Source organism: Ranitomeya imitator, chromosome 2 (assembly GCF_032444005.1).
Source record: "Ranitomeya imitator isolate aRanImi1 chromosome 2, aRanImi1.pri, whole genome shotgun sequence".
NCBI lineage: Eukaryota > Metazoa > Chordata > Amphibia > Anura > Dendrobatidae > Ranitomeya > Ranitomeya imitator.
In genome coordinates, this window is record NC_091283.1 from 791262137 (window position 1) to 791285813 (window position 23677).

At 42.2% G+C, this 23677-nt stretch overlaps 1 protein-coding gene across 4 annotated transcripts in view; it reads right to left on the minus strand.

The window, feature by feature from the left end:
* Window positions 1-1330: 1330 nt before the first annotated feature.
* The window catches only part of SYCE3 (synaptonemal complex central element protein 3), a 72471-nt gene continuing 50124 nt past the window's right edge, over window positions 1331-23677 (minus strand). For 3 of the 4 annotated variants that reach the window (XM_069755877.1, XM_069755879.1, XM_069755875.1), the window contains 2 exons: window positions 4861-4969; window positions 1331-1501 (listed from right to left, as the gene is read on the minus strand). In XM_069755877.1, the coding sequence (XP_069611978.1) occupies window positions 1344-1501; window positions 4861-4969 (267 nt within the window). In that variant the 3' untranslated portion in view covers window positions 1331-1343. Of the gene's footprint in view, window positions 1502-4860; window positions 4970-9825; window positions 9914-23677 lie in introns of those variants that run through there. The other variant, XM_069755878.1, reaches the window with a different exon arrangement.

A 23677-nucleotide genomic window follows, 5' to 3' on the forward strand; every position in this document is an offset into this window, starting at 1 on the left:
CCTCCATGCCTGCCATGGAGATTTTTACTATATGCAGCAATTCTGTGGTATTGTCATATAAAGTACAGGAGCTGATATGATTGCAGATTCAAGAGCAAAAAAAAATTAAAAAGTAAAAAAAAAAAGTGTTAAAAATATATAAAAAAAATAAAAGCATAAAAGTCCAAATCACACTCTTTTCCTCCACTAAAGATAAAAAAATACACAGATATGGTATCGCCACATACAGTAAAGTCCAATCTATCAAAATATAACAATAATTAACCCAATTGGTAAATACCCTAAATAGAAAAATATTACAAATTACAAAGTTGCATTTTTTTGTTCACCGCAACACAACAAAGAATGCTGTAAAAAATGGTGTCAATAGAAAACGTCAGCAAAAATAAGCAGCCATGTAGCTCTGTCAATGGAAAAATTAAAACCCTACAAGTCTCGGAAAATGGCAACACAGTCAAAAAAATGTTTTTCAATTTGATTGAATATGATTTTTTTCACTACTAAAATAATAAAAAAAACCTGGATAACTTTGGCATTGCCGTAATTGTACTGATGAGGAGAACATATTGCTAGGTCAATTTTATCTCACAATGTGCGCTGAAAAAACAATTCCCAAAACACAAAGTCAGATTTGCGTCTTTTTTTTCCAATTCCACCACACTTGGAATTTTTTTCCAATACACTATGTGGTAAAATGAATGGTGTCATTCAAAAAGTACAATTTAACCTGCATAAAACAAGCTCTCAAAAGTGTAAATGGATAAAATTAAAAAATTTAAAAAAAAAGTTGCTCTTGAAAGAAGTGAGGAAAAAAACAAAAATTAAAAAGCTGAAATTGGCCATGCCAGGAAAGGGTTAAACAGTACAACCACTACTTTTTATGTTCAACGCTCCGCAGCAACACAGTTTTTATAGACAGCCATTTTCAGTGGTGGACACAGACAGAAGAGGGTCCCTGTTCAAGAACAGTATATGGGCTCTTTACAGTCGAATTCTTCTGTCTATGACAGCATTTAACTTGCTGCTTTGGAGGTAGAAGTGACCCCCTTACCTCTTGTATCCTTCTCCAGCTGCACAGGTTGCGCCAATGATATGTCAGCTCCTGGTACTTATCTATAAATGTCCAAAACTCTTGTGATCTGTTTAGGTGTTAACAACTACCGTAAATATTTTGTCATATCAAGGAAACAGACATCAGTTTGCAGCATTTCAAGCAAGAAGAGTAGCAGAGACTCTTGCACTGTCACTCGCAGGGATAAATGTTACTTACAGAGTAGAAATAAATAAAAGGAAACATTGCTTTGAGAATAAATCGCGAACACATTTTATTGACCATTGTGGTTCTATGATGTTTGCTTGGTTTCATCTAACATATCTTTCCATTTTTTCTCAATTTCTTCTTTGCACAGTAAGAAACTTTCCTCCAGTCTTCTCATTTGATCAACCACTGCAGGATCCCTGTGTTTTATTACCATTTCATACACCATCCACGTAGTTTTAACTAATGAAATATAAAGACAGATTTTAGTTAACAGGCAAAAAGCAAATTTTTATATATATATATGTATATATATATATATATATATATATATATATATATATATACAGTATATATTTCCTTTTACATTACAACAACATGAAGGAAAAGTCACGTATGACCGCCATGAACAGAAACACAGATTCTTACAACAACATGAAGGAAAAGTCACGTATGACCGCTATGAACAGAAACACAGACTCTTACATGGTATGTTATTGATGAGATTATTGATGGTTGTCCGGTTAATGTTCTGCCACGCTGAATGCACTTGGGCACCCAAATTATCAAGATCCTCTGCTGGTAGCTCTCCTTGCAATTGTTAACGAATGATGTGCCACATTTTGATGGGAGACAAGTCTGGAGACGCTGCAGACCATGGTAGCACATTTAGGCCGAGCAGGCTTCTCACGGCAGCACAGGCAACGTGTGGCCTTGCATTTGTTGAAATACAGCTCATGGGACACTTTAGAAAAATTACCACACCACTGATACCAGAACCAGATCAATGTAACTATTGTCGCAAACCATAATCCCGAGAGTAGAACTGGATTCACGCTCCCTCACAAAGGTCACACTTTAGATAATTGGCTGACCCAAAGGTTCCACAAGCAAACAAATGTAACACTGAGCTGTTAATTTACCTGGAATAAAGTCTAAAGGAGACTGGCTATGTAATGCCACCCCAAACCATAATCCTTGGAATAGGACCAGTAGTCACATTCACTACAAAGTCGTTTTCACAGTGTTGCCCACATGGTCTCGTCAGATTCAATCAATGATGCTTAGTGATCGATTTCGTGGTGCAATTGAAATTAGACATAACATACCAAGTCTAAGACATCAAATAGTCTCTACTGTGAAAAGCATGTGTCCCAATCTTGACTAAAATTGAGCACATCTGGAACATCACTGGTCATCAATTACAACGGGAGCTGCCAGCAGCGGATCTTGATGATTTGCCCAAGTGCAGCAGCATGGCAGAACACTCTTCAATATCTCCATGTCATACTAGCACACAGTGATCCAGAGAGTCTGATATTCCAACATGACATTCATGTCATTCAGAAGAGCAGTTGAATGGCGTTGAATATTGGAGAAGAGGACAATAGGTGAGTACATTAACACATCGACACTACAGTAAAAAATGTTCATGGCAGGACTTCTTTAACAGCCTCATTGATAGCATGCCAAAGTGGGTAAGTATGTTATTTCAGCACATTGTGTTCATAGTTGATATTGAATCAATGATGATATTTTAACATTTTTGTTTCAAGTTTTTGCTCGTTTGCACATCAGTATGTGTGTCAGTCCCACAATCTCAAAATTGTATTTCTCAAACATAGACACATGGACCAAATTCATAGAAAGCCAAATAAACCTATTAATATGCCTTTGAAAGTGAGGGAAGAAGCAACACCTATCAGGGAGCATACAACCATACAATCTCCATATAGATGCTTCTATAGTTTGGTTTAATGCTGCAAGACAACAGTGCCAGCTACTGAGCCACTGGCTCTTGGGTCATTAGGCAACAGGGAAAGGAACTATTTTTTAACTTACGTAGTAGGATAGCCCTATCATCTTACATGAAAACATTCTGTCTTGCTTTTTATATCAAGAAAAGTATAGATGATATAAGGGCTATCCAATGTTTTATCGGATAGCACATGACAAAAAAATCGCAGCATGCTGCGAGTGGCTCCAATATTCAGATGACGCACACCCATACTAGTCTGTGGATGCATGTGAAACATCGGACTGCACTCGGATATCTACACAGAGATAGTGGAGGAGTGGTAGAAATAGGTTCTCCATCTTCTCCACACCTGTGCTGTGATTCTCTAGTGCGAGATAGTTGGATCACACTCATATGACACTCAACTCAATCAGGTGCGGAGAAGAGGGAGAACTTAATTTCTTCATCTCCTCCAGAGTGCCATTAGCATATTCAACCCAATTTTATTGCATGAGAAAATCTATGCCAGTGTGTGTGAGCCGTTAGTGTCATGCACTGAGATAGGGCCCCATATTAAGGTGTGGTCAGATAGGTATGCTGTTCTCTAGCCTGTACTCATTGCTACACTGGCGGACACAGATAGCAAAGGGCCCCTGTGCAAGAACAATATATAGGCCCTTTGCAGCCCAAGAGCTCCTAAAAGTGCAAAAGTGCACCTACTTTGGAGGTTGACATGGGCCCCCTTACTCCTTGGGCCCCTGTGCGGTTGCACCAATGATATGTCCGCCCCTGCATCGCTACAGACCTTGATAATTACATGATTGTGTTACATGCTTCTAACAGCATTATTGTTTAGAAAAAGCATGAGGAACAGCAAGTGTAAACTTAAAGTGATAGATAACGACCTTGTCCAATTGTGAAAGCCAATAAATCTATTACATGGCACAAAATGATAATTCTGTATTTTTTGGATTATAAGAGGCAACTTTTATGATCCCCCAAATTAGGGGGAAAATGGGGGTGCATCTTATAAACCGAACACTGTTCTTACCAATGCTGCGGGCCCGGAGCTTGGGGTGTTGTGGTCGTGCGGTGGCCCTGTGGTGTGCGGTGGTGGTACGGTGGCGAGCGGTGGTCCTGCGGTGGTGGTATGGTGGCAAGCAGTAGCCCTGCGGCGAGGCATTTGGCGGCCGCCATTCTTCTTTTGGGGTCCAGCTTCTTACTTGGCGCAGGTGCAGATGGAGGAAACCAAGATCTCCATCTGTGCCTGCCTCTATGCAATGTCTCCAGGAAAATGGCCGCAGATGCGGCACAGGTGGAGATGGAGATCTCGGCACCAAGATCTCGGGAGATGAGATCTCAGCACCAAGATCTCCACCTGCACATGCGTCGCATAGTAAATAGTGTGGGAGCTCTGGGCTTTCACAAAATGTCGGCTTAGCCCTCGCACCACCGAACACCCGCAGCGCCACTCTTGCCTCCTCCAGCAGTGACCCTGGGACTCTGCTCCACTGCGGCCTGCACCACCGAACACCAGCTTCACCGCAGCCACTACCCCCGGTAAGCAATAAGACACCTGGATTGTAAGAAGCACCACCATTTTATTAAAAAAAAATTTTTCTATTTTTCTCCTCAAAATTTGAGGTGCGTCTTATAATCCGGTGCGTCTTATAAACCGCAAAATGCAATAAAAGGAGAGATCTGCAGTAGAAACAACAGAGCTATGTACTAAGGTATAACACACGAGAATAGAATCACTGACATGTTTCTATTTTTCATTGGAAGTAATAATGTTCTCATAAAATTGTGTTTCTTGCAGCCTAATATACGTTTCCTACATTTGGATTGCTCACTCTGATCCTACCTGATAATGTTTCCATTTGCTCTAGCATTCTTTCCAGATCCATGTTAAGGTCGGTTAACATCTTGGAAACATCTTCAGATGTCTGCTTGTCTGAGTTTGCTTCTGCCATCTAGTTTAAAAACAATGTCCTTGAGAATTATTATAATACTATATTATTATATTTGTGGTATACCGGTATATTGCAGCCAGCAACAATATTATATATTATGTATATTAGAACAGTTATAGTTAGGCATAACTAACAAACTGAAATCTGGAGAATTTGTTACCATTCCATGACCTTTCTATTGTACTGAAAGAATGATTTTATAAAATCATTCTATCTCCCTAATTCATCAAGACTGGCAATCTTCAGTGTGAGGCTCCTGATTTATTAAGAGGTGCACGTAATACCTCGTAACGAATCAAGCAAGGCACAATGTGGTGTGCACCTCCACATCCCTGCTGGAGTAAGATTTGTGACAAGGTGAAAGCCTCTGCTCATCATGAATTGGACAAGCAGTGTTCTGCCCCAGGTTCACCCACTTTGTCAGAACAGTGCGAAAATGGCTTGAGAACACCAAAAGTCACACAATTTTAGAGCATCTTCAAATTGCAGCAGAATTTTGCCACTTTTCAAAGCTTTTTACTCCAGAACTCCCTATAGCTTTGTATCCAGAATATAGATCTATGCTGTGTACAAAAGTGTCTGAAAACATAAGGACATATTAAGTAGTTGCTTCCTGATGATTTTACGGACCAGGAAATTATTAGATTTCCTATTATTTGCTTTCCCATGTAAGCTGAAAAAGCTGAAGTTGAAAAGAGGCTTATACAAATGGATAATGATCCTAAACACACGTCAAAATCCATAATAGACTACTTCAAAAGGCGCAAGCTGAAGGGTTTACAATGGCCCTCACAGTCCCCTGATCTGAACATCATTGAAAATCTTTGGCTAGACCTCAAAATAGCAATGATGCAAGACGACCCAGGAATCTCACAGAAATGGAAGAATTTTCCAAGGAAGAATGGATGAAAATCCCTCAGAAATGAATTGAAAGGCTCCTGGCTGGCTACAAAAAGCTTTGATACTTGCAAAAGGGGGTACTATTAGATACTAATCATGCAGGGTGCCCAAACTTTAAAAGATGAAAGTATATATATATATATATATATATATATATATATATATATATATATATATATATTTGCCTAAAATACAAAGGAAATGTGTCATTTTGAACTTTAGGCCTTTTAGAGATCTTCAGCTTTCTTAACTGATCACAATAACAGTAATTTTGACCAGGGGTGCCCAGAACTTTTATATGCCACTGTAACATCATTAAGGAACATCTCCCATCAAAATTTACATCCTCTCAATATATTGCATTCATCATATTATATACCGGCGCTGTTCAAGTGATGTCTGTACTGCTTTTACCGACAGGTCATGTGACAGTTACGTCTTCATGTGAACGCTGCAGACAATTAGGACATGATGATCAGCAATAGCACATCAATACTATGTCAAGGCAGATGTCCACTCTGAAAATAAATGCTGCAGCCGATCAGCGGGTCAATGCTAAGAGTAGCAGCACTGACAATGATACCACTGTGGGGGGGTGGGGAGGGGTATAGACTGCTTTTATTATCTATGGAGCCCAGAAATGATTAAGCAGTGGGGTTGTCATGTAGTGGATGACCCCTTTAAGAGAACCTGCTCAGTGACTGGAAGAGAGCAGATGAACCGGGTTGTGGAGCTTGCGGCTGTACATGGAGGTAGAGATCTACTAAATAATTGTCTAAGGGTCACTTCCGTCTTTCTGTCCTCCTGCCTGTCTGTCTGTCACGTGGCAAAACAGCCACAACCAATCAGTGACGGGCACAGTCCGGAAGAAAATGGCCGCTCCTTCCTCACCGCAGTCAGTGCCCGCTCCGTACTCCCCTCCGGTCAGCGCTCACATAGGGTTAATGGCAGCGTTGACCGCGGTGTAACGCACTCGGTTAACGCTGCTATTAACCCTGTGTGACCAACTTTTTACTATTAATGCGACCTATGCTGCATGAATAGTAAAAAGATCTAATGTTAAAAATAATTAAAAAAATAAAAAATCGTTATATACTCACCGTCCGTCGGCCCCTCGGATCCACAACAAGCCTTTCCCGCTCGCGATGCTCAGGTAAACGGTCCATGCTGCGATCTCGCGAGATGATGACGTAGCGGTCTCGCGAGACTGCTACGTTATCATCTCGCGAGACCGCAATGCACTCTTCAGACCGGAGCGTGCAAGGACCATTGGTAACCGGCCGCTCTGATCGGGAGGCTCCGGAAGGTGAGTATGGTGCATACTACGTGACTGGCCAATATACTACGTGACTGGGCAGTATACTACGTGTCTGTGCTGTATACTATGTGACTGGGCAATATACTACGTGGCTGGACAATATACTATGTGGCTGGGCAATATACTACGTGGCTGGGCAATATACTATGTGGCTGGGCAATATACTACGTGGCTGGGCAATATACTATGTGGCTGGGCAATATACTATGTGGCTGGGCAATATACTATGTGGCTGGGCAATATACTAAGTGGCTGGGCAATATACTACGTGGCTGGGCAATATACTACGTGGCTGGGCAATATACTACGTGGCTGGGCAATATGCTACGTGGCTGGGCAGTATACTACGTGTCTGTGCTGTATACTACGTGACTGGGCAATATACTACGTGGCTGGACAATATACTATGTGGCTGGGCAATATACTACGTGGCTGGGCAATATACTACGTGGCTGGGCAATATACTACGTGGCTGGGCAATATACTACGTGGCTGGGCAATATACTACGTGGCTGGGCAATATACTACGTGGCTGGGCAATATACTATGTGGCTGGGCAATATACTACGTGGCTGGGCAATATACTACGTGGCTGGGCAATATACTATGTGGCTGGGCAATATACTACGTGGCTGGGCAATATACTACGTGGCTGGGCAATATACTACGTGGCTGGGCAATATACTACGTGGCTGGGCAATATACTACGTGGCTGGGCAATATACTACGTGGCTGGGCAATATACTATGTGGCTGGGCAATATACTACGTGGCTGGGCAATATACTATGTGGCTGGGCAATATACTACGTGGCTGGGCAATATACTACGTGGCTGGGCAATATACTATGTGGCTGGGCAATATACTATGTGGCTGGGCAATATACTACGTGGCTGGGCAATATACTACGTGGCTGGGCAATATACTACGTGGCTGGGCAATATACTATGTGGCTGGGCAATATACTACGTGGCTGGGCAATATACTATGTGGCTGGGCAATATACTACGTGGCTGGGCAATATAATACGTGGCTGGGCAATATACTACGTGGCTGGGCAATATACTACGTGGACATGCATATTCTAGAATACCCGATGCGTTAGAATCGGGCCACCATCTAGTTGTCAATATGGGTGCTTGTAGTATGGGGCTGTGGTTGCATATGGAAGGTTGTGGTTGTTACTATACTGTGAATGTCACTATAAGACTATGTTCACACAAAGGTTTTTGAAGCATTCGAAAAGCAGCAAGTCTTTCAAATGGAAACGACATTAGGACACATTCTTTTTATGGTGAAATTTTGCTGCAGGCTTTTGAATTGACAGTGTATTTTTGGGGTATGTGACATGCACTTTTTTTCCTTTTCCATGAGGAGTTTTTCAAAACCTCTTCAGCAAAAATAAAAATACTGAAAAACTCCTTATATGAATATCAAAATGAATTACCCATAGAAATGAATGGGAAAGGTTTTCTGAGCATATTTCTAGCAGTTTTTGAGGAGGATTTTAGAACAAATTTTCACCAAAACCCTCCTAAAAAAACTCCGTATGAACATAGCCTAAGGCTATGTGCCCACGTTCCGGATTTTTAGCATTTTTGCAGAAGTTTTCCACTGCGGAAACACTTAAAAAACGCTTATATTAAGCATTCCATTATTTTAATGCATTCTGCAATTTTTGTGCCCATGCTGCGTTTTTTACCGCAGCAGAAAAGCATTGGGGAAAAAACGCATCATGTTCATTAATTTTGCGGAAAATCTGCGGTTTTCCCGCTATAGAATTGTATTTGGACCATTGTAAAAAAAAACGCTAAAAATCCGTGAAAAAACGTGATAATTACGGGCAAAAAACGAGATTAAAACGCAAAAAGAGCTCAAGCGGATTTCCTGCGAAGGGAGTCCGGATTTTATCAGGAAAATTCTGCATACTTTCTGCATGTGGGCATATAGCCTAAGGGGACGTCCGTGTCCCGCATGTGGAAACGAAGATCTGGCGCCGGCACTTCGGAGCAGAGCGTGCGGCTCCATGTGTTGCTATGCGGCCGCACGCTCCGCTCCGGAGTGCCGGCGCCAGAACTTCGCTTCCACATGCGAGACACGGACGTGTTTCTCGCATGTGGAAACAAGCCCTTACACATGGTTGGTTAGCTGCTGAATTTTGAGCCGGTACTACATCAGAAACAAATACCCAATTTCTGCTGCGAATACACGACACAATTCATGTTTTTGTTGCACATTTGTGGCATGTTTCACCCTATGCATTGCTTAAAAATGCATAAAAGGAATTGAAATTCACGCTGCAGGTCAATTTCCTCACAGATTATTTTCTTGCAGCACGTGGAAGAAATGTCATAAATTATTGACACCTTTGTAATATATTGTGCAAATCTGGCAGCAAATACTGTACAGCACCGGTGAGCAAACTCTGACATAGACACTAAGGCCCATTTCACATGTCTGACATTCACAGCCCGAGTAAGGGGCCTATGGAGTCTATGAGTCTGACATTGCTGTTCATACTCGCACCATGAATGTCAGACGTGTGAAACCTGCACGCCTGTCCTTGCCCCGTAAGAGTTGGATGGTATAATATATTATTAAATTCTCTATTTTCATATCTATTTCCAATTATCCCATACTTTTTCCTTATAGTTTTGTTCTTTTCTCTCAGAAGCTCAGGTAAACACCTCGGCCCTCGATGCTCAGCTTCCTGCTTCACTCAGTAACTGCCACCTCACCCACCACCGTGCAGGCTGTGCTGTCATGGTAACACAATGAGGCCTGTAGTTTCCTGAGATTCACCTGACTCCTCTCATTTATCATTATGTAAAGTCCTATACTGGGCTGATAAACAAGGAGAAATGTTAAAAATCCAGAAATGTTTTTATCTCCTCCAATATTGAAATTATTTCCAGAGAGAAAACATGAGACATAATAAAATAATTTAATGATGCAAGCAAACATGGCTGTAAGAATGAGGGAGATAGCAGAGACACACCTCTCTGATATACCAATTGCTAGAGATGAACAAATTACTTCATAACAATTTGCATAAATCCAGTAAAATGGTGGCCAGCTGGATACCATTTTACTGGATTCCTTTTAGGGCCATGAAAGGGTTAAAAAGTTATTAAAAAAAAAAACCTAAGCTCACTTGTTCTTGACCTGCCCCTCACCTGTTCTGCTTCCACATCTCCCTTCTGAGTCCTCTTTTTAGGCCGGAGTCACACATGCGAGAAACACGTTCATGTCTCGCATGGGAAAACCAAGCTCTGGCGCCGGCACTCCAGAGCGGAGCGTGCGGCCGCATAGCAAGGCATGCAGCCTCACGCTCCGCTCCCAAGTGCCAGCGCCAGAGCTTGGTTTTCCCATGCGAGACACGGACGTGTTTCTCGCATGTGTGACTCCGGGCCTTAGCCTCTTTTCGTCCTCTATGCTTTTTGTACATGCATTGCACCCCATACACAACAGGCCTAATGCTGTAAGATCCTAAGAGCGAAGGGTGATCAAAGGGAGTGAGGGAGGACCATCTGTTACAGATTTTGTACTGCCATGGGCGATTCAAGTTATGTTTCAGGTTCCAGTAATATCTCATCAATAGGGTAAGTTGGTAGGTTCACACAACCGATCCACATCCGAGAAAAATGGTCCCATTATTCAGATCAGAATAGCATCAATTTTTCTCAGATGTTAATAAAAAAAACAAAAAACGTCTCCATTCTGTCAGTCCATGAAAATCGGAACGCACTCAGATGTTATCGATTTTTTTCATGGACCCATAGACTTGCTTTGGTGATTTTGATCGGACACTAGGATCAAAATTGCATGTTTCATTTTTATTTCTTTTATAACCACTTGGCCCATGGAAAGGATCGGACATGTGCAGAACCCCATAGAATATCATAGGTACGAGTGCTAATAGATTGCGTGCACGAGCCCATACAGAGATACTACATAAATGTCATTAGTCCCTAAATAACATTTTATCAATTAACTTCTATAGTCAAGAGTGACAATTATACCTAACGTTTGACAGAATGAGGGGACTTAGCCAATGACATCCCTCCTATTACTGTGAGGAAATGGGGTTCCCCTGGCAGCTGAGGGCAGGACAGATGTCACTAGATGTAATTTGGCAATACCTAAAATTACTAAAATAAATAAAAAATGATTTATATATACAGCCATGGATGAAAGTGTTGGCACCCTTGAAATTGCAAAAAATTAAGTTTTTCTCCCAGAAAAGTATTGCAATTACACGTTTTGTTATACACATGTTTATTTCCTTTATGTGTATTGGAACAACACAAAATTTATTAGCACCTTTTTCAAAATTGTGGGTAAACAACTTTGTTTCAAGTATGTGATGGTTGTTCAAAGTCACCTGTGGCAAGTAGCAGATGTGGGCAATATGAAAATCACACCTGAAACCAGATAAAAAGGGGAGAAGTTGACTCAATATTTGCATTGTGTGTCTGTGTGTGCCACATTCAGCATGGAGAATAGAAAGAATAGAAAAAACTGTTTGATAACTTGCAATCCAAAATTGTGAAAAATATCATCAGTCTCAAGGTTACAAGTCCATCTCCAGAGATCTTGATGTTCCTTTATCCATATATGCAACATAACTAAGAAGTTTACAACCCATGGCACTGTAACTAATCTCCTTGGACATGGATGGCAGAGAAAAATTTATGAAATGTTGCAATGCAGGAAAGTTCGGTTGGTGAATGAGCAGCCTCAATCAAGTTCTAAAGAAATTCAAGCTCTCCTTCCTGTGCTGTGTTCCCCCCTCATGTGCTGTCCTGTTTGAGCTGTATCCCCCTGTACTCTGTCTCTCTCACACCTGTGCGCTTTCTCTCTCCCCCATCTGCTGTTTGTGTGGTGCGTACGGCGTATACAGTGTGTGTGTGGGGGGTGTACGGCGTATACAGTGTTTGTGTGTGTGTATGGTGCATACGGTGTATACAGTGTGTGTGTGTGTGTGTGTGTGTGTGGTGCTATGGTGTTCCGCTGGTGGTACCGCACAAGAGGCTGGTACCACCAGCAGTTTCCATATTGAGACATCCATCACTTGGGTGTCCCAATATGGCGATCAGTGAACTTTCGCCGCTTGGAATTCTGGGATCCGGACACAACTGGACGGAACAGAATGCGAAGATATTACAAGGCAAGTATATATTAAGATATATATTTATATATGTGTGTATAAATCTTCTCAGCTCCTCCTATTCTATAACCGCTTCCCTCAATATATCAGTCTTTCCCTTTACCCTGTAAGAGCATATGGATTCTTGCAAAATCATCCTCATATATTGGCCCCATAAAAAAAATCTCTTCAAGTGCAAGAGAAATAGTAGCACAAGACTGTCATAAATGTCACAAGCTACATACATTGTCAAAAGGTGGAAATATTGATTTTGTGACTCATATCATACGCTGTGGAGAACACATCAGGTGATGTTTGCTAATAACAAATGTGCAAATATTGTGGAGCTATTACAGTTTTAAAAATCACATTCATATGTGATGTAATGTATTTCAACCCCCCGTTTTTGTAATGTATTCAAGCAGTTATTTTAAACTAGATGGTGGCCCGATTCTAACGCATCGGGTATTCTAGAATATGCATGTCCATGTAGTATATTGCCCAGCCCACGTATAGTCCGTATTGTATTTCCTTGTTTAAAGATATGTAGCGTGCACAGGTTGGTAATAATGTGATATTACAGCCTGCACACATATTGATTTAGGGATACTAACAGGGTGGGCCAGGTAATTTCCACTAAAATGATACCAAATTGCTGTGGTAACAGAAGTGTTTTCAATTTATGCTCATGATTTGTGAAGATCTCTATCCTGAAGCTTACACCGGTACATTATTACAGATGGACTTTCACAATCAATTGTTACGCAGAGGAAAAGAAGGTGCAAAGGTGAATCGAGAAAAGGTACGGCAGAAAGATTAAGGAAAACAGTTGTGCAGTACTGATAAAAGAGCCACTGACTCAGAGAAATGATTATTATAGCAGGATTGGAAAGGAAGAATAAAAGAAGAAATGTGTTACTTTGTTTATATGACCCTGAAAAAAGGGGAAAAGTCCACTAATCTTCCACTAAAGTTACAAGTTGATGTGGTTAGAAGTTTATTTTAAGGGGTTGTCTCATCATTTGTCTTCAGAAGCGCATCGTTCCCCTGCCTCTTTTCCTCCAGCTTGACAGGGAGCAGTGCGCTTCTGAAAATTGACAGTTCAGGGTGGTAGCACCGGTCGTCCAAACTGTGCTCTCTGAAATACTGCTAGCAAAGGCATCATGGAAAAGCTACGGGACACTGGAGCTGTTCAGATCTATCGATCTAGCAGGGTATAGAAGAAAAACAAGGAAACGTTGGGTGCTGCCGGATGCTGCAGGGGAAAAATTTCCTTTGATGTAAATTTTCTCTTTTTTTCCACCACTCTATCACATGTTGTCTCTTGTGATATCCTTAGCAATTCCTACTTCTGTTGTTTTTTTCAGCCTATACTCTGTCAATCTTCTCTCCATCCCCTTCGGTTCTGCTTCTCAAAACATCCAGGATGCATTACTACAATGAGTTTTTGGTGAGTTTTTGATGCTGCAGAATTTCTGCACCTTTTATGAAAATTAGATTACTTGTGTTTTTTTCATTGACACTGCATTTTCTGCCTCTTTTTGGTTTAAATAAAGCTACTTTCTTTTTTTCTTGGTATTTGGCTTTGACAAAACTTTGTTGATATACTTAAGTGCAGATTACATGCATTTTAGATGCATTTCTGCAGCAGAAACGCACTAAAAAGGCATGCGTATTGTTTACCTGCAGATTTTCCGCATCTGATTCAAGTCTATGGGAAAATCAGCACCGAAAACTCAGCGTACCCACAAGTGAAATTGACGCGCTGTGGATTTGAAACCCACACCACAGATCAGTTTACGCTAAGTAAAAAAAAGAAGCCCAGCGGCATGAGATTTCTATAAATCCCACACACTTTGCTGAAACCGACAGCGTCAAAAACACACAAAATGCTCATGGTGGGAATATAGCCTCATGTTACCACTATTCTGCTTCTTCCATTGACTGGTATATGAGCCACTCTTCTCTGCCGACTGTGCTGGGAGCTTCCTCATCACCATCACTATTTCCTGTGCAGCCACAGTCTAGTTTTGTTGTGCTCTGTTCTCTGCACCCACTGATCAGACACTTATCCCAGCCATCAGTTTCCTCATTTCATTCCTACAATTACTACAACACTATCAGTTGTCGAACAGCATCTTTGTTGCTGATATTTTCTTACCAAAAATACAATGATTTACCTACACCAATTATGACAATCTTTTTTTCCTTCCCAACCTCTTTGAATCCTAATTTAATATTGGTTTGTTTGAAATAGAAGATTCAAAACACTTGTCTCACTCCATTGTACCATCATTTTTTATGATTATTGATATTCTGTATTTGTCTCTATGAATGAAAAAGTTTATTATCTATTTATTTTAACTTATTCATGACCTTTGACCCATGAGGTCATATTCCTCCAATTTTTATCTTTCTCTCTCTCGCTCGCTCTCTCTATATATATATATATACACTGCTCAAAAAAATAAAGGGAACACTAAAATCCCTCATCCTGGATATCACTGAATGAAATATTCCAGTTATACATCTGTATTCATTACATAGTGGAATGTGTTGAGAACAATAAAACCTAAAATGATGAACGTAAATCACAACTAATTCCCACTGCCAAACCGGTCATGCTGAAGGATGTTGCAGGCAGCAGATCGCTCTCCACAGCGTCTCCAGACTCTGTCATGTCTGTCACATGTGCTCAGTGGGAACCTGCTTTCATCTGTGAAGAGCACAGGGCGCTACTGGCGAATTTGCCAATCCTGCTGTTCTGTGGCAAATGCCAAGCATCCTGCACCGAGTTGGGCTGTCAGCACAACCCCCATCTGTGAACGTCGGGCACTCAGACCATGCTCATGGAGTCGGTTTCTAACTGTTTGTGCAGACACATGCACATTTGTGACCTGCTGGAGATCATTTTGCAGGGCTCTGGCAGTGCTCCTCCTGTTCCTCTTTGCACAAAGGCTGAGGTAGCGGTCCTGTTGCTAGGTTGTTGCCCTCCTACGGCTCCCTCCACATCTCCTAGTGTACTGACCTGTCTCCTGTTAGCGCCTCCAGCCTCTGGACACTACGCTGACAGACACAGCAAACCTTCTTGCCACAGCTTGCATTGATGTGCCATCCTGGATGAGTGACACTAACTGAGCCACTTGTGTGGGTTGTAGAGTCCGTCTCATGCTACCACGAGTGTGAAAGCACAACCAACATTCAAAAGTGACCAAAACATCAGCCAGAAAGTATTGGTACTGAGATGTGGTCTGTGGTCCCCACCTGCAGAACCACTCCTTTATTGAGTGTGTCTTGATAATTGCCAATCATTTCCATCTGATGTCTATTCCATTTGCACAACAGCATGTGAGATTGATTGTCAAACAGTGTTGCTTCCTAAGTGGACGGTTTGATTTCACAGAAGTTTGATTTACTTGGAGTTATATTCTGTTGTTTAAGTGTACCCATTATTTTTTGAGCAGTGTATATATACAGTACAGACCAAAAGTTTGGACACACCTTCTGATTTAAAGATTTTTCTGTATTTTCATGACTATGAAAATTGTACATTCACACTGAAGGCATCAAAACTATGAATTAACACATGTGGAATTATATACTTAACAAAAATGTGAAACAACTGAAATTATGTCTTATATTCTAGGTTCTTCAAAGTAGCCACCTTTTGCTTTGATAACTGCTTTGCACACTATTGGCATTCTCTTGATGAGCTTCAAGAGGTAGTCGCCGGAAATGGTTTTCACTTTACAGGTGTGCCCTGTCAGGTTTAATAAGTGGGATTTCTTTCCTTATAAATGGGGTTGGGAACATCAGTTGTGCTGTGCAGAAGTCTGGTGGATACACAGCTGATAGTCCTACTGAATAGACTGTTAGAATTTGTATCATGGCAAGAAAAAAAGCAGCTAAGTAAATAAAAACGAGTGGCCATCATTACTTTAAGAAATGAAGGTCAGTCAGTCCGAAAAATTGGGCAAACTTTGAAAGTGTCCCCAAGTGCAGTGGCAAAAACCATCAAGCGCTACAAAGAAACTGGCTCACATGAGGGCCGCCCTAGGAAAGGAAGACCAAGAGTCACCTCTGCTTCTGAGGATAAGTTTATCCGAGTCACCAGCCTCAGAAATCGCAGGTTAACAGTATCTCAGATTAGAGACCAGGTCAATGCCACACAGAGTTCTAGCAGCAGACACATCTCTACAACAACTGTTAAGAGGAGACTTTGTGCAGCAGGCCTTCATGGTAAAATAGCTGCTAGGTAACCACTACTAAGGACAGGCAACAAGCAGAAGAGACTTGCTTGGGCTAAAGAACACAAGGAATGGACATTAGACCAGTGGAAATCTGTGCTTTGGTCTGATTAGTCCAAATTTGAGATCTTTGGTTCCAACCACCGTGTCTTTGTGCGATGCAGAAAAGGTGAACAGATGGACTCTACATGCCTGGTTCCCACCGTGAGGCATGGAGGAGGAGGTGTGATGGTGTGGGGGTGCTTTGCTGGTGACACTGTTGGGGATTTATTCAAAATTGAAGGCATACTGAACCAGCATGGCTACCACAGCATCTTGCAGCGGCATGCTATTCCATCTGGTTTGCGTTTAGTTGGACCATCATTTACTTTTCAAAAGGACAATGACCCCAAACACACCTCCAGGCTGTGTAAAGGCTATTTGACCAAGAAGGAGAGTGATGAGGTGCTACGCCAGATGACATGACCTCCACAGTCACCAGACCTGAACCCAATCGAGATGGTTTCGGGTGAGCTGGACCGCAGAGTGAAGGCAAAAGGGCCAACAAGTGCTAAGCATCTCTGGGAACTCCTTCAAGAATGCCAAGAGTGTGCAAAGCAGTCATCAAAGCAAAAGGTGGCTACTTTGAAGAACCTAGAATATAAGACATAGTTTCAGTTGTTTCACACTTTTTTGTTAAGTATATAATTCCACATGTGTTAATTTATAGTTTTGATGCCTTCAGTGTGAATGTACCATTTTAATAGTCATGAAAATACAGAAAAATCTTTAAATCAGAAGGTGTGTCCAAACTTTTGGTCTGTACTGTGTATGTGTATATATATATATATATATATATATATACATATATATATTTATGTGTGTGTGTGTCTCTATCTCTTCTTTCATATGGCCTGATGAAGGCTCCTGTATGGTGCTGAAACGCATAGCCTCAAGGAAGTGAGCGTACCTATACCCATGAGCTGTAATTTTTTCCAGCAGTGCCAATTGGATCACTGTTTTTCTTCTACTCCCTGCTACACAAATTTTTGTTGTCATTGTGTATAAACGGCATATGGTAGAGCAGCAGCTGGCCCATTCTTTACAACTCCTCAGAGATGGTTGTGTTGGTTATAAGCACATCTCGATAAGGTGAGCGGTTCTGCTTACTCTCAGGGAGCAGTCCAACAGCCGTGTTAATCGGACCAAGATCGGAACGCAGTGCATGGACTGGCCGGCATCTCTCTGTACCCTGGCATGACAGCTTCATGTATTTATATGCAGCTGTCACGCTCAAGTCAGGAGTGCCACCGACCAGTCCGTGCATTGCGTTCCGATATCAATTTATACTTCTGTCTGATTGCGCTCTCAGAGTCACTACATTTATCCCAAACCACTCCACACTATGGATTGCTGCTTTGTTGTGTTTTTCTTTTAGGACTTATTGATCTAGCCGGCTTCAGAGAATCGCTTGAAAACTCTATTGCAAGTAGCTTGGAAACAATGGTTTTTGCCTAGAGAGCATTCCACCTCTAATAATCTATGGATGTGGCTGGTAACGTAGGCAATGAGTAGTAAATTATAGAATGTAGGCAACGAGCAGTAAAATATAGAATAAATACCCTTATTTTTGAGAACAGAGAGGATTTTTAGTAAGACAGAAATTGCTAAGCTACTTATTTTTACAAGGACTTATCAATTGCACCCATATATAATGATGAGAAAACCATTCTAACTATGGTAAAATTAATGATCAATGAAGTGCTCTAATATTCTAAGAAGGGGAGAGTGCACCTCCAATGGTAAACAAAATATATATAGAAATAAGTATCAGGGTGCCACACCTTGTCTGGAATGTAATAAAGGCTAGAAGGAAGGAAAAAGACCAAAACAAAGAATGGTGTGCACACTTGATGCAATACAACAATGATATGTAAACTTTATTGGAAACCTCAGTACATCCCCTGACAAAGCTGTACTGAACAGCGATATGTGTAGGGTCTCCTCCCACACCCCAGATCCTTGGGATTTTTCGCCTATCATGGCCTCCTGCAGGAGCTTCTCTTGTGCAATTATGGTAGCTATATCTATGAATATTTCTCTGGAGCTTCATCTACTATTTCTACCAGAGCCTCATGCGTCTTCCAATTACTCCAATTACTCCATACCATCTTGCTCTTCTTTTCCCTTCCTCACCTTTTCTCCCCCTTTCTATCCCAATCCAGATCATCTGGCCTTTGAGTCTTAGGCCGGCGTCACACTAGAGAGTTTTAAGGACATATGAGAGGCGCAAAAACTACGCATTGAACACGGACCAATGAATCTCTATGGGGCAGCTTCTATCTGGCGTATATTACGCATCCGTGTTTTATTGGCTGAGAAAATCGCACCATGCTGTGTTTGTCAGCGTATTGCGCAAAAAAATCCGCCAATGAAAGTCTATGGGGGTGAGAAAAATACGGATTACACACGGACCAACAGTGTGACTTGCGAGAAATATGCAAGAGTACAGCAGGTGACAGGAAATGTGCCAAGCCCTCAATCAGGAAGCTCAGACATCCTAATTAGCTGAAAAAGCCAGCCAGACATCCCGGAAGTCTGCCGCACGCCTCCACGGAGTCGCCTGCATCATGGCCCATATTATAAATGTGGAAATGCTGCTAGTCCTGGTGCAAGAGAGGCCAGAAACTTGGGATCAGAGAGATGCCCATTACTCCAACCGGGCCAGAAAAGAGGCGGCATGGAGGAGCGTATGTGGGATCTTTTTCCCAGAATATGGGCAGCGGCCACGTGAGGTCCAGAGGCAGATAAGTAAGTACACTCATGTTTCTCACACTCTGAATAATATTGCAAACTGCATTACCAACATGAATTTGGTCCTAATGTTCTTTAAATTAAGATTAATCTCATTTATTTATATAGCACCATTAATTACATGGTGCTGGACATGAGAAAGCGGTTACGTTCATATTTTTTGAGATGTTGTTTACATTTTCAAAATTTACAATGACATACTGCTACAGAGGAGGGAGAACCCTGTCTGTATGGCCTGAAAATCTATGTTTTTTCAATTATATTGTGTTGTGCTGTTTGTGGTTACAATATTTATGTAGATGCTATTTTTAAAAAAATGCAGGTTACTAGGCCACATTAAAATCTGTTATATCACTCGCACATTGTGGTACCACTGTGCACAATGGGCTTATACATTATGTTTTTGTCTTTCATTGCAGTGAAAGATGTTATGAGACGATGGCGCAGCATACACGACCAATATAGGTGAGAAAGACAGCAGCGGGCCAGGAGTGGGTCAGCAGCGACTTAAAAAAAGGAAATATATATATTATTACCAACTTTCCTTTTTGGATCCCAGTATGGATCTGAGACTCTAAGTAAAAACATCATAAAACATAACACATATGTTTAATAAAGGTAAAATTAAAATAAAAAAAAAATCATATACTTTACTAACAGAACACAGTCCAACCTCACTGTGAGGGAGACCGGCTCAGATTTGGAGGCCCTGATAGATCCGGTTGGGGAAGGAGAAGAGATGGCTGGCCCATCTTCACATCCTTCTAGTGACATCAGTCCTGCATCTACTTCAGTTGCACCTCAAGATCCAGCAACAACTGGTGAAGAAGCTGCTCCACCACCCACAGCAGGACCACATCCAGTAAGCCAAGAAGATCAAGGAAACAGTAGCAGCCCTACTATTCCACTGGAGACATCCCCACAGCCTGCTGTCATTTCCCGCCATGGCCACAGAAGGAGAGAGCTGCAAGAATCTCGCAGGAATGTGGACATTGGAGTCCTTAATTATTTGGCCAGGGCTGCACAGGATGATGTTGAGGAGGCCTATGCGAGGAACCTGGCCCGGTACCTCCGTCCCATACCCCGTGAGGTGAGGCTACGTGTGAGAGGGTGTTTTCAAATACTTATTGATGCATGTAGCACACCAAATGAACCTTATGAATTGTTTGAGTTCATTGAGAGGTGGCAGCTGTCACCATGTAACGTCCTGCACCTTCCATCATCTCAACAGGTGCATGCTCAACAAGTATTTGAAGCACCCCCTTCACGTGTGCCTACACCTCTACCCCTTCCCACCCAAAACCCACCAAGGCCAGCACATTACCATATGCCATCATACCATTAATCTTCACAATATGGCCCCAACCTGGGTTTGGACGACATGGCCATATTTGGTGGGGGGTTATGAGGCAAGGCCTTATTTCCAACCTCATGAGGGCCATAGTCAAAACCCAAATTATTCTAGCCAATACCCAACTGCCCAATATGAGCAAGGGCATCATTTAGAGCAGGCTCATACATCATACTCACAGGATGATGTACAATTCGCCCAACAAAGGCCACCTGACCAGGACCCTGAGCTTCCACCATCACCTCCACCAACTTACAGAAATCTGTGATGCAAATTGGTTTATGAGGCTTATTTTTATATTTGTGTTTTAAAATATTTTTGTTTCTGCTGTGATAGCACTTTGGTATGTTTTTGTTACCAAATGGTTTTTTGATGTTTAAATTTTGATATAAAACCATATGTATGTAGTTTATTTATGAAGTTTTCAGAATAATGCAATTTATAAACAGGATTCGGCCCACCGGCCGCGACCAATTAGCGAAGCGTGGCTCAAATTACGCGCCAATTCGCGGGCGGACTGCGCCTGTCAGTGAAGCCAGGGCCGGTTCCAGGTTTTTGAGGCTCCGGGCGAAAGAGTCTCAGTGGGCCCTCCTCTTTAACACATACCACGATTCATGATGCACAGATATAGCAGAGAAATATAGCACAGCCAAGTAGCGTATAACATAGCCCACATAGTATATTACACAGCCCATGTAGCATATAGCACAGCCACGTAGTATATAGCACAGCCACGTAGTATATAACACAGCCACGTAGAATATTGCCCAGCCACGTAGTATATAGCACAGCCCAGGTTTTTGAGGGCCCTGGGCGAAAGAGTCTCAGTGGGCCCTCCTCTTTAACACATACCACGATTCATGATGCACAGATACAGCAGAGAAATATAGCACAACCAAGTAGAGTACAACACAGCCCACGTAGTATATAACACAACCCATGTAGTATATAGCACAGCCACGTAGTATGTAGCACAGCCACGTAGTATATAACACAGCCACGTAGTATATTGCCCAGCCACGTAGTATATAGCACAGCCCACGTAGTAAATAGCACAGACACGTAGTATATTGCCCAGCCATGTAGTATATTGCCCAGCCACGTAGTATATAGCACAGACACGTAGTATATTGCCCAGCCACATAGTATATTGCTCAGCCAAGTCATATATTGCTCAGGCACGTAGAATAATGCCCAGCCACGTAGTATATAGCACAGACACGTAGTATATAGCACAGACACGTACTATATTGCCCAGCCACGTAATATATTGCACAGCCACGTAGTATATTGCACAGCCATGTAATATATTGCACAGCCACATCGTATATAGCACAGCCATGTAGTATATAGCACAGGGACATAGTATATAACACTGCCCATGCAGTATATAACCCAGGTCACGTAGTATAGAGCACAGCAATGTAGTATATTGCCCAGCCACGTAATATATACCACAGCCACATAGTATATAGCACAGAGATGTAGTATATAACACAGCCCATGCAGTATCTAACAGCCCACATAGTATATAGCAATGTGGGCACCATATCCCTGTTAAAATAAGAATTAAAATAAAAAATAGTTATATACTCACCCTCCGCGGGCCCCCCGGATCCAGGCGAGGCATTTACAGACGCTCCTCGCGACACTCCGGTCCCAAGAGTGCATTGCGGTCTTGCGAAATGATGATGTAGCGGTCTCGCGAGACCGCTACGTCATCATCTCACGAGACCGCAAAGCATGGCCCGGATCCGAGGGGCCGACGGAGGGTGAGTATATTATGATTTTTAACATTAGATCTTTTTACTATTGATGCTGCATAGGCAGCATCAATAGTAAAAAGTTGGTCACACAGGGTTAATAGCAGCATTAACAGAGTGCATTACACCGCGGCAAAACGCGGTCCGCTAACACTGCCATTAACCCTGCGTGAGAGCTGACTGGAGGGGAGTATGGAGCGGACACTGATGGCAGGGGAGTAGGGAGAGGCCATTTTGCCGCCGGACTGTGCCCGTTGCTGATTGGTCGTGGCCATTTTGCCGCGACCAAACAGCGACTTTAGATTTCCGTGACAGACAGACAGAAAGACGGAAGTGACCCTTAGACAATTATATAGTAGATGCAAACATTACAACAAAGAAACAGCATTATCTTGCCAGGGAGTAGCTCCATGAGGGGAAACAAAATAATTTGTAAATATATCCCTAACTTTTAACCCAGAAAGGGGATGCCTCGGAGGAATGACTTGTGTTGTAGGCCTACCCACATTAGCCAAAATGCCTTCAACACAGTCAGCTGAGGAACACTCATGAATTCTTGTGAGTTGTGCAGAACAACACAAGCTTTAATTACTTCATTTACATTTTGCTCACTCAGCTGAATGGCAGACTGGAGAACACGCCATTTGGATGCCATAATGCCAAAGGCGCACTCCACCAGTCCCCGTGCCCGTGAAAGTCTGACATTAAATACACGCCGCCGGTGGTCCAGGTTGCGCCGGGGATAAGGCCTCATGACATTCCTGCTCAATTGGAAGGCCTCATCTGCCACAAGATCATATGGGACTGCTTCAGCATTGGAGCCTGGGAGTTGTCATGGTGGTGGGAGGTCCAACAGATTTTCACGTAGCCGCCGACCCATATTGGACAGATTGAAGACTCCAGAGTCTCCAGTTCGCCCATAGGCCCCAATATCTACAATTATAAACCTGTAGTTACTGTCAACTACAGCTAACAGAACTACAGAGAAAAACTGCTTATAATTATAGAATTGGGTGCCTGAATTCTGCGGCTTATGCACCCTGATATGTTTTCCATCCAGGGTTCCAATACAGTGCAGAAATTGACAACAGTCAGAAAACCCACAGGCTATTTTCAGCCAATCCTCCATTTTGGGCTCAGGCATCACAAGTACATGTAGTTTGTTCTATATTTGCACACATGTATTCC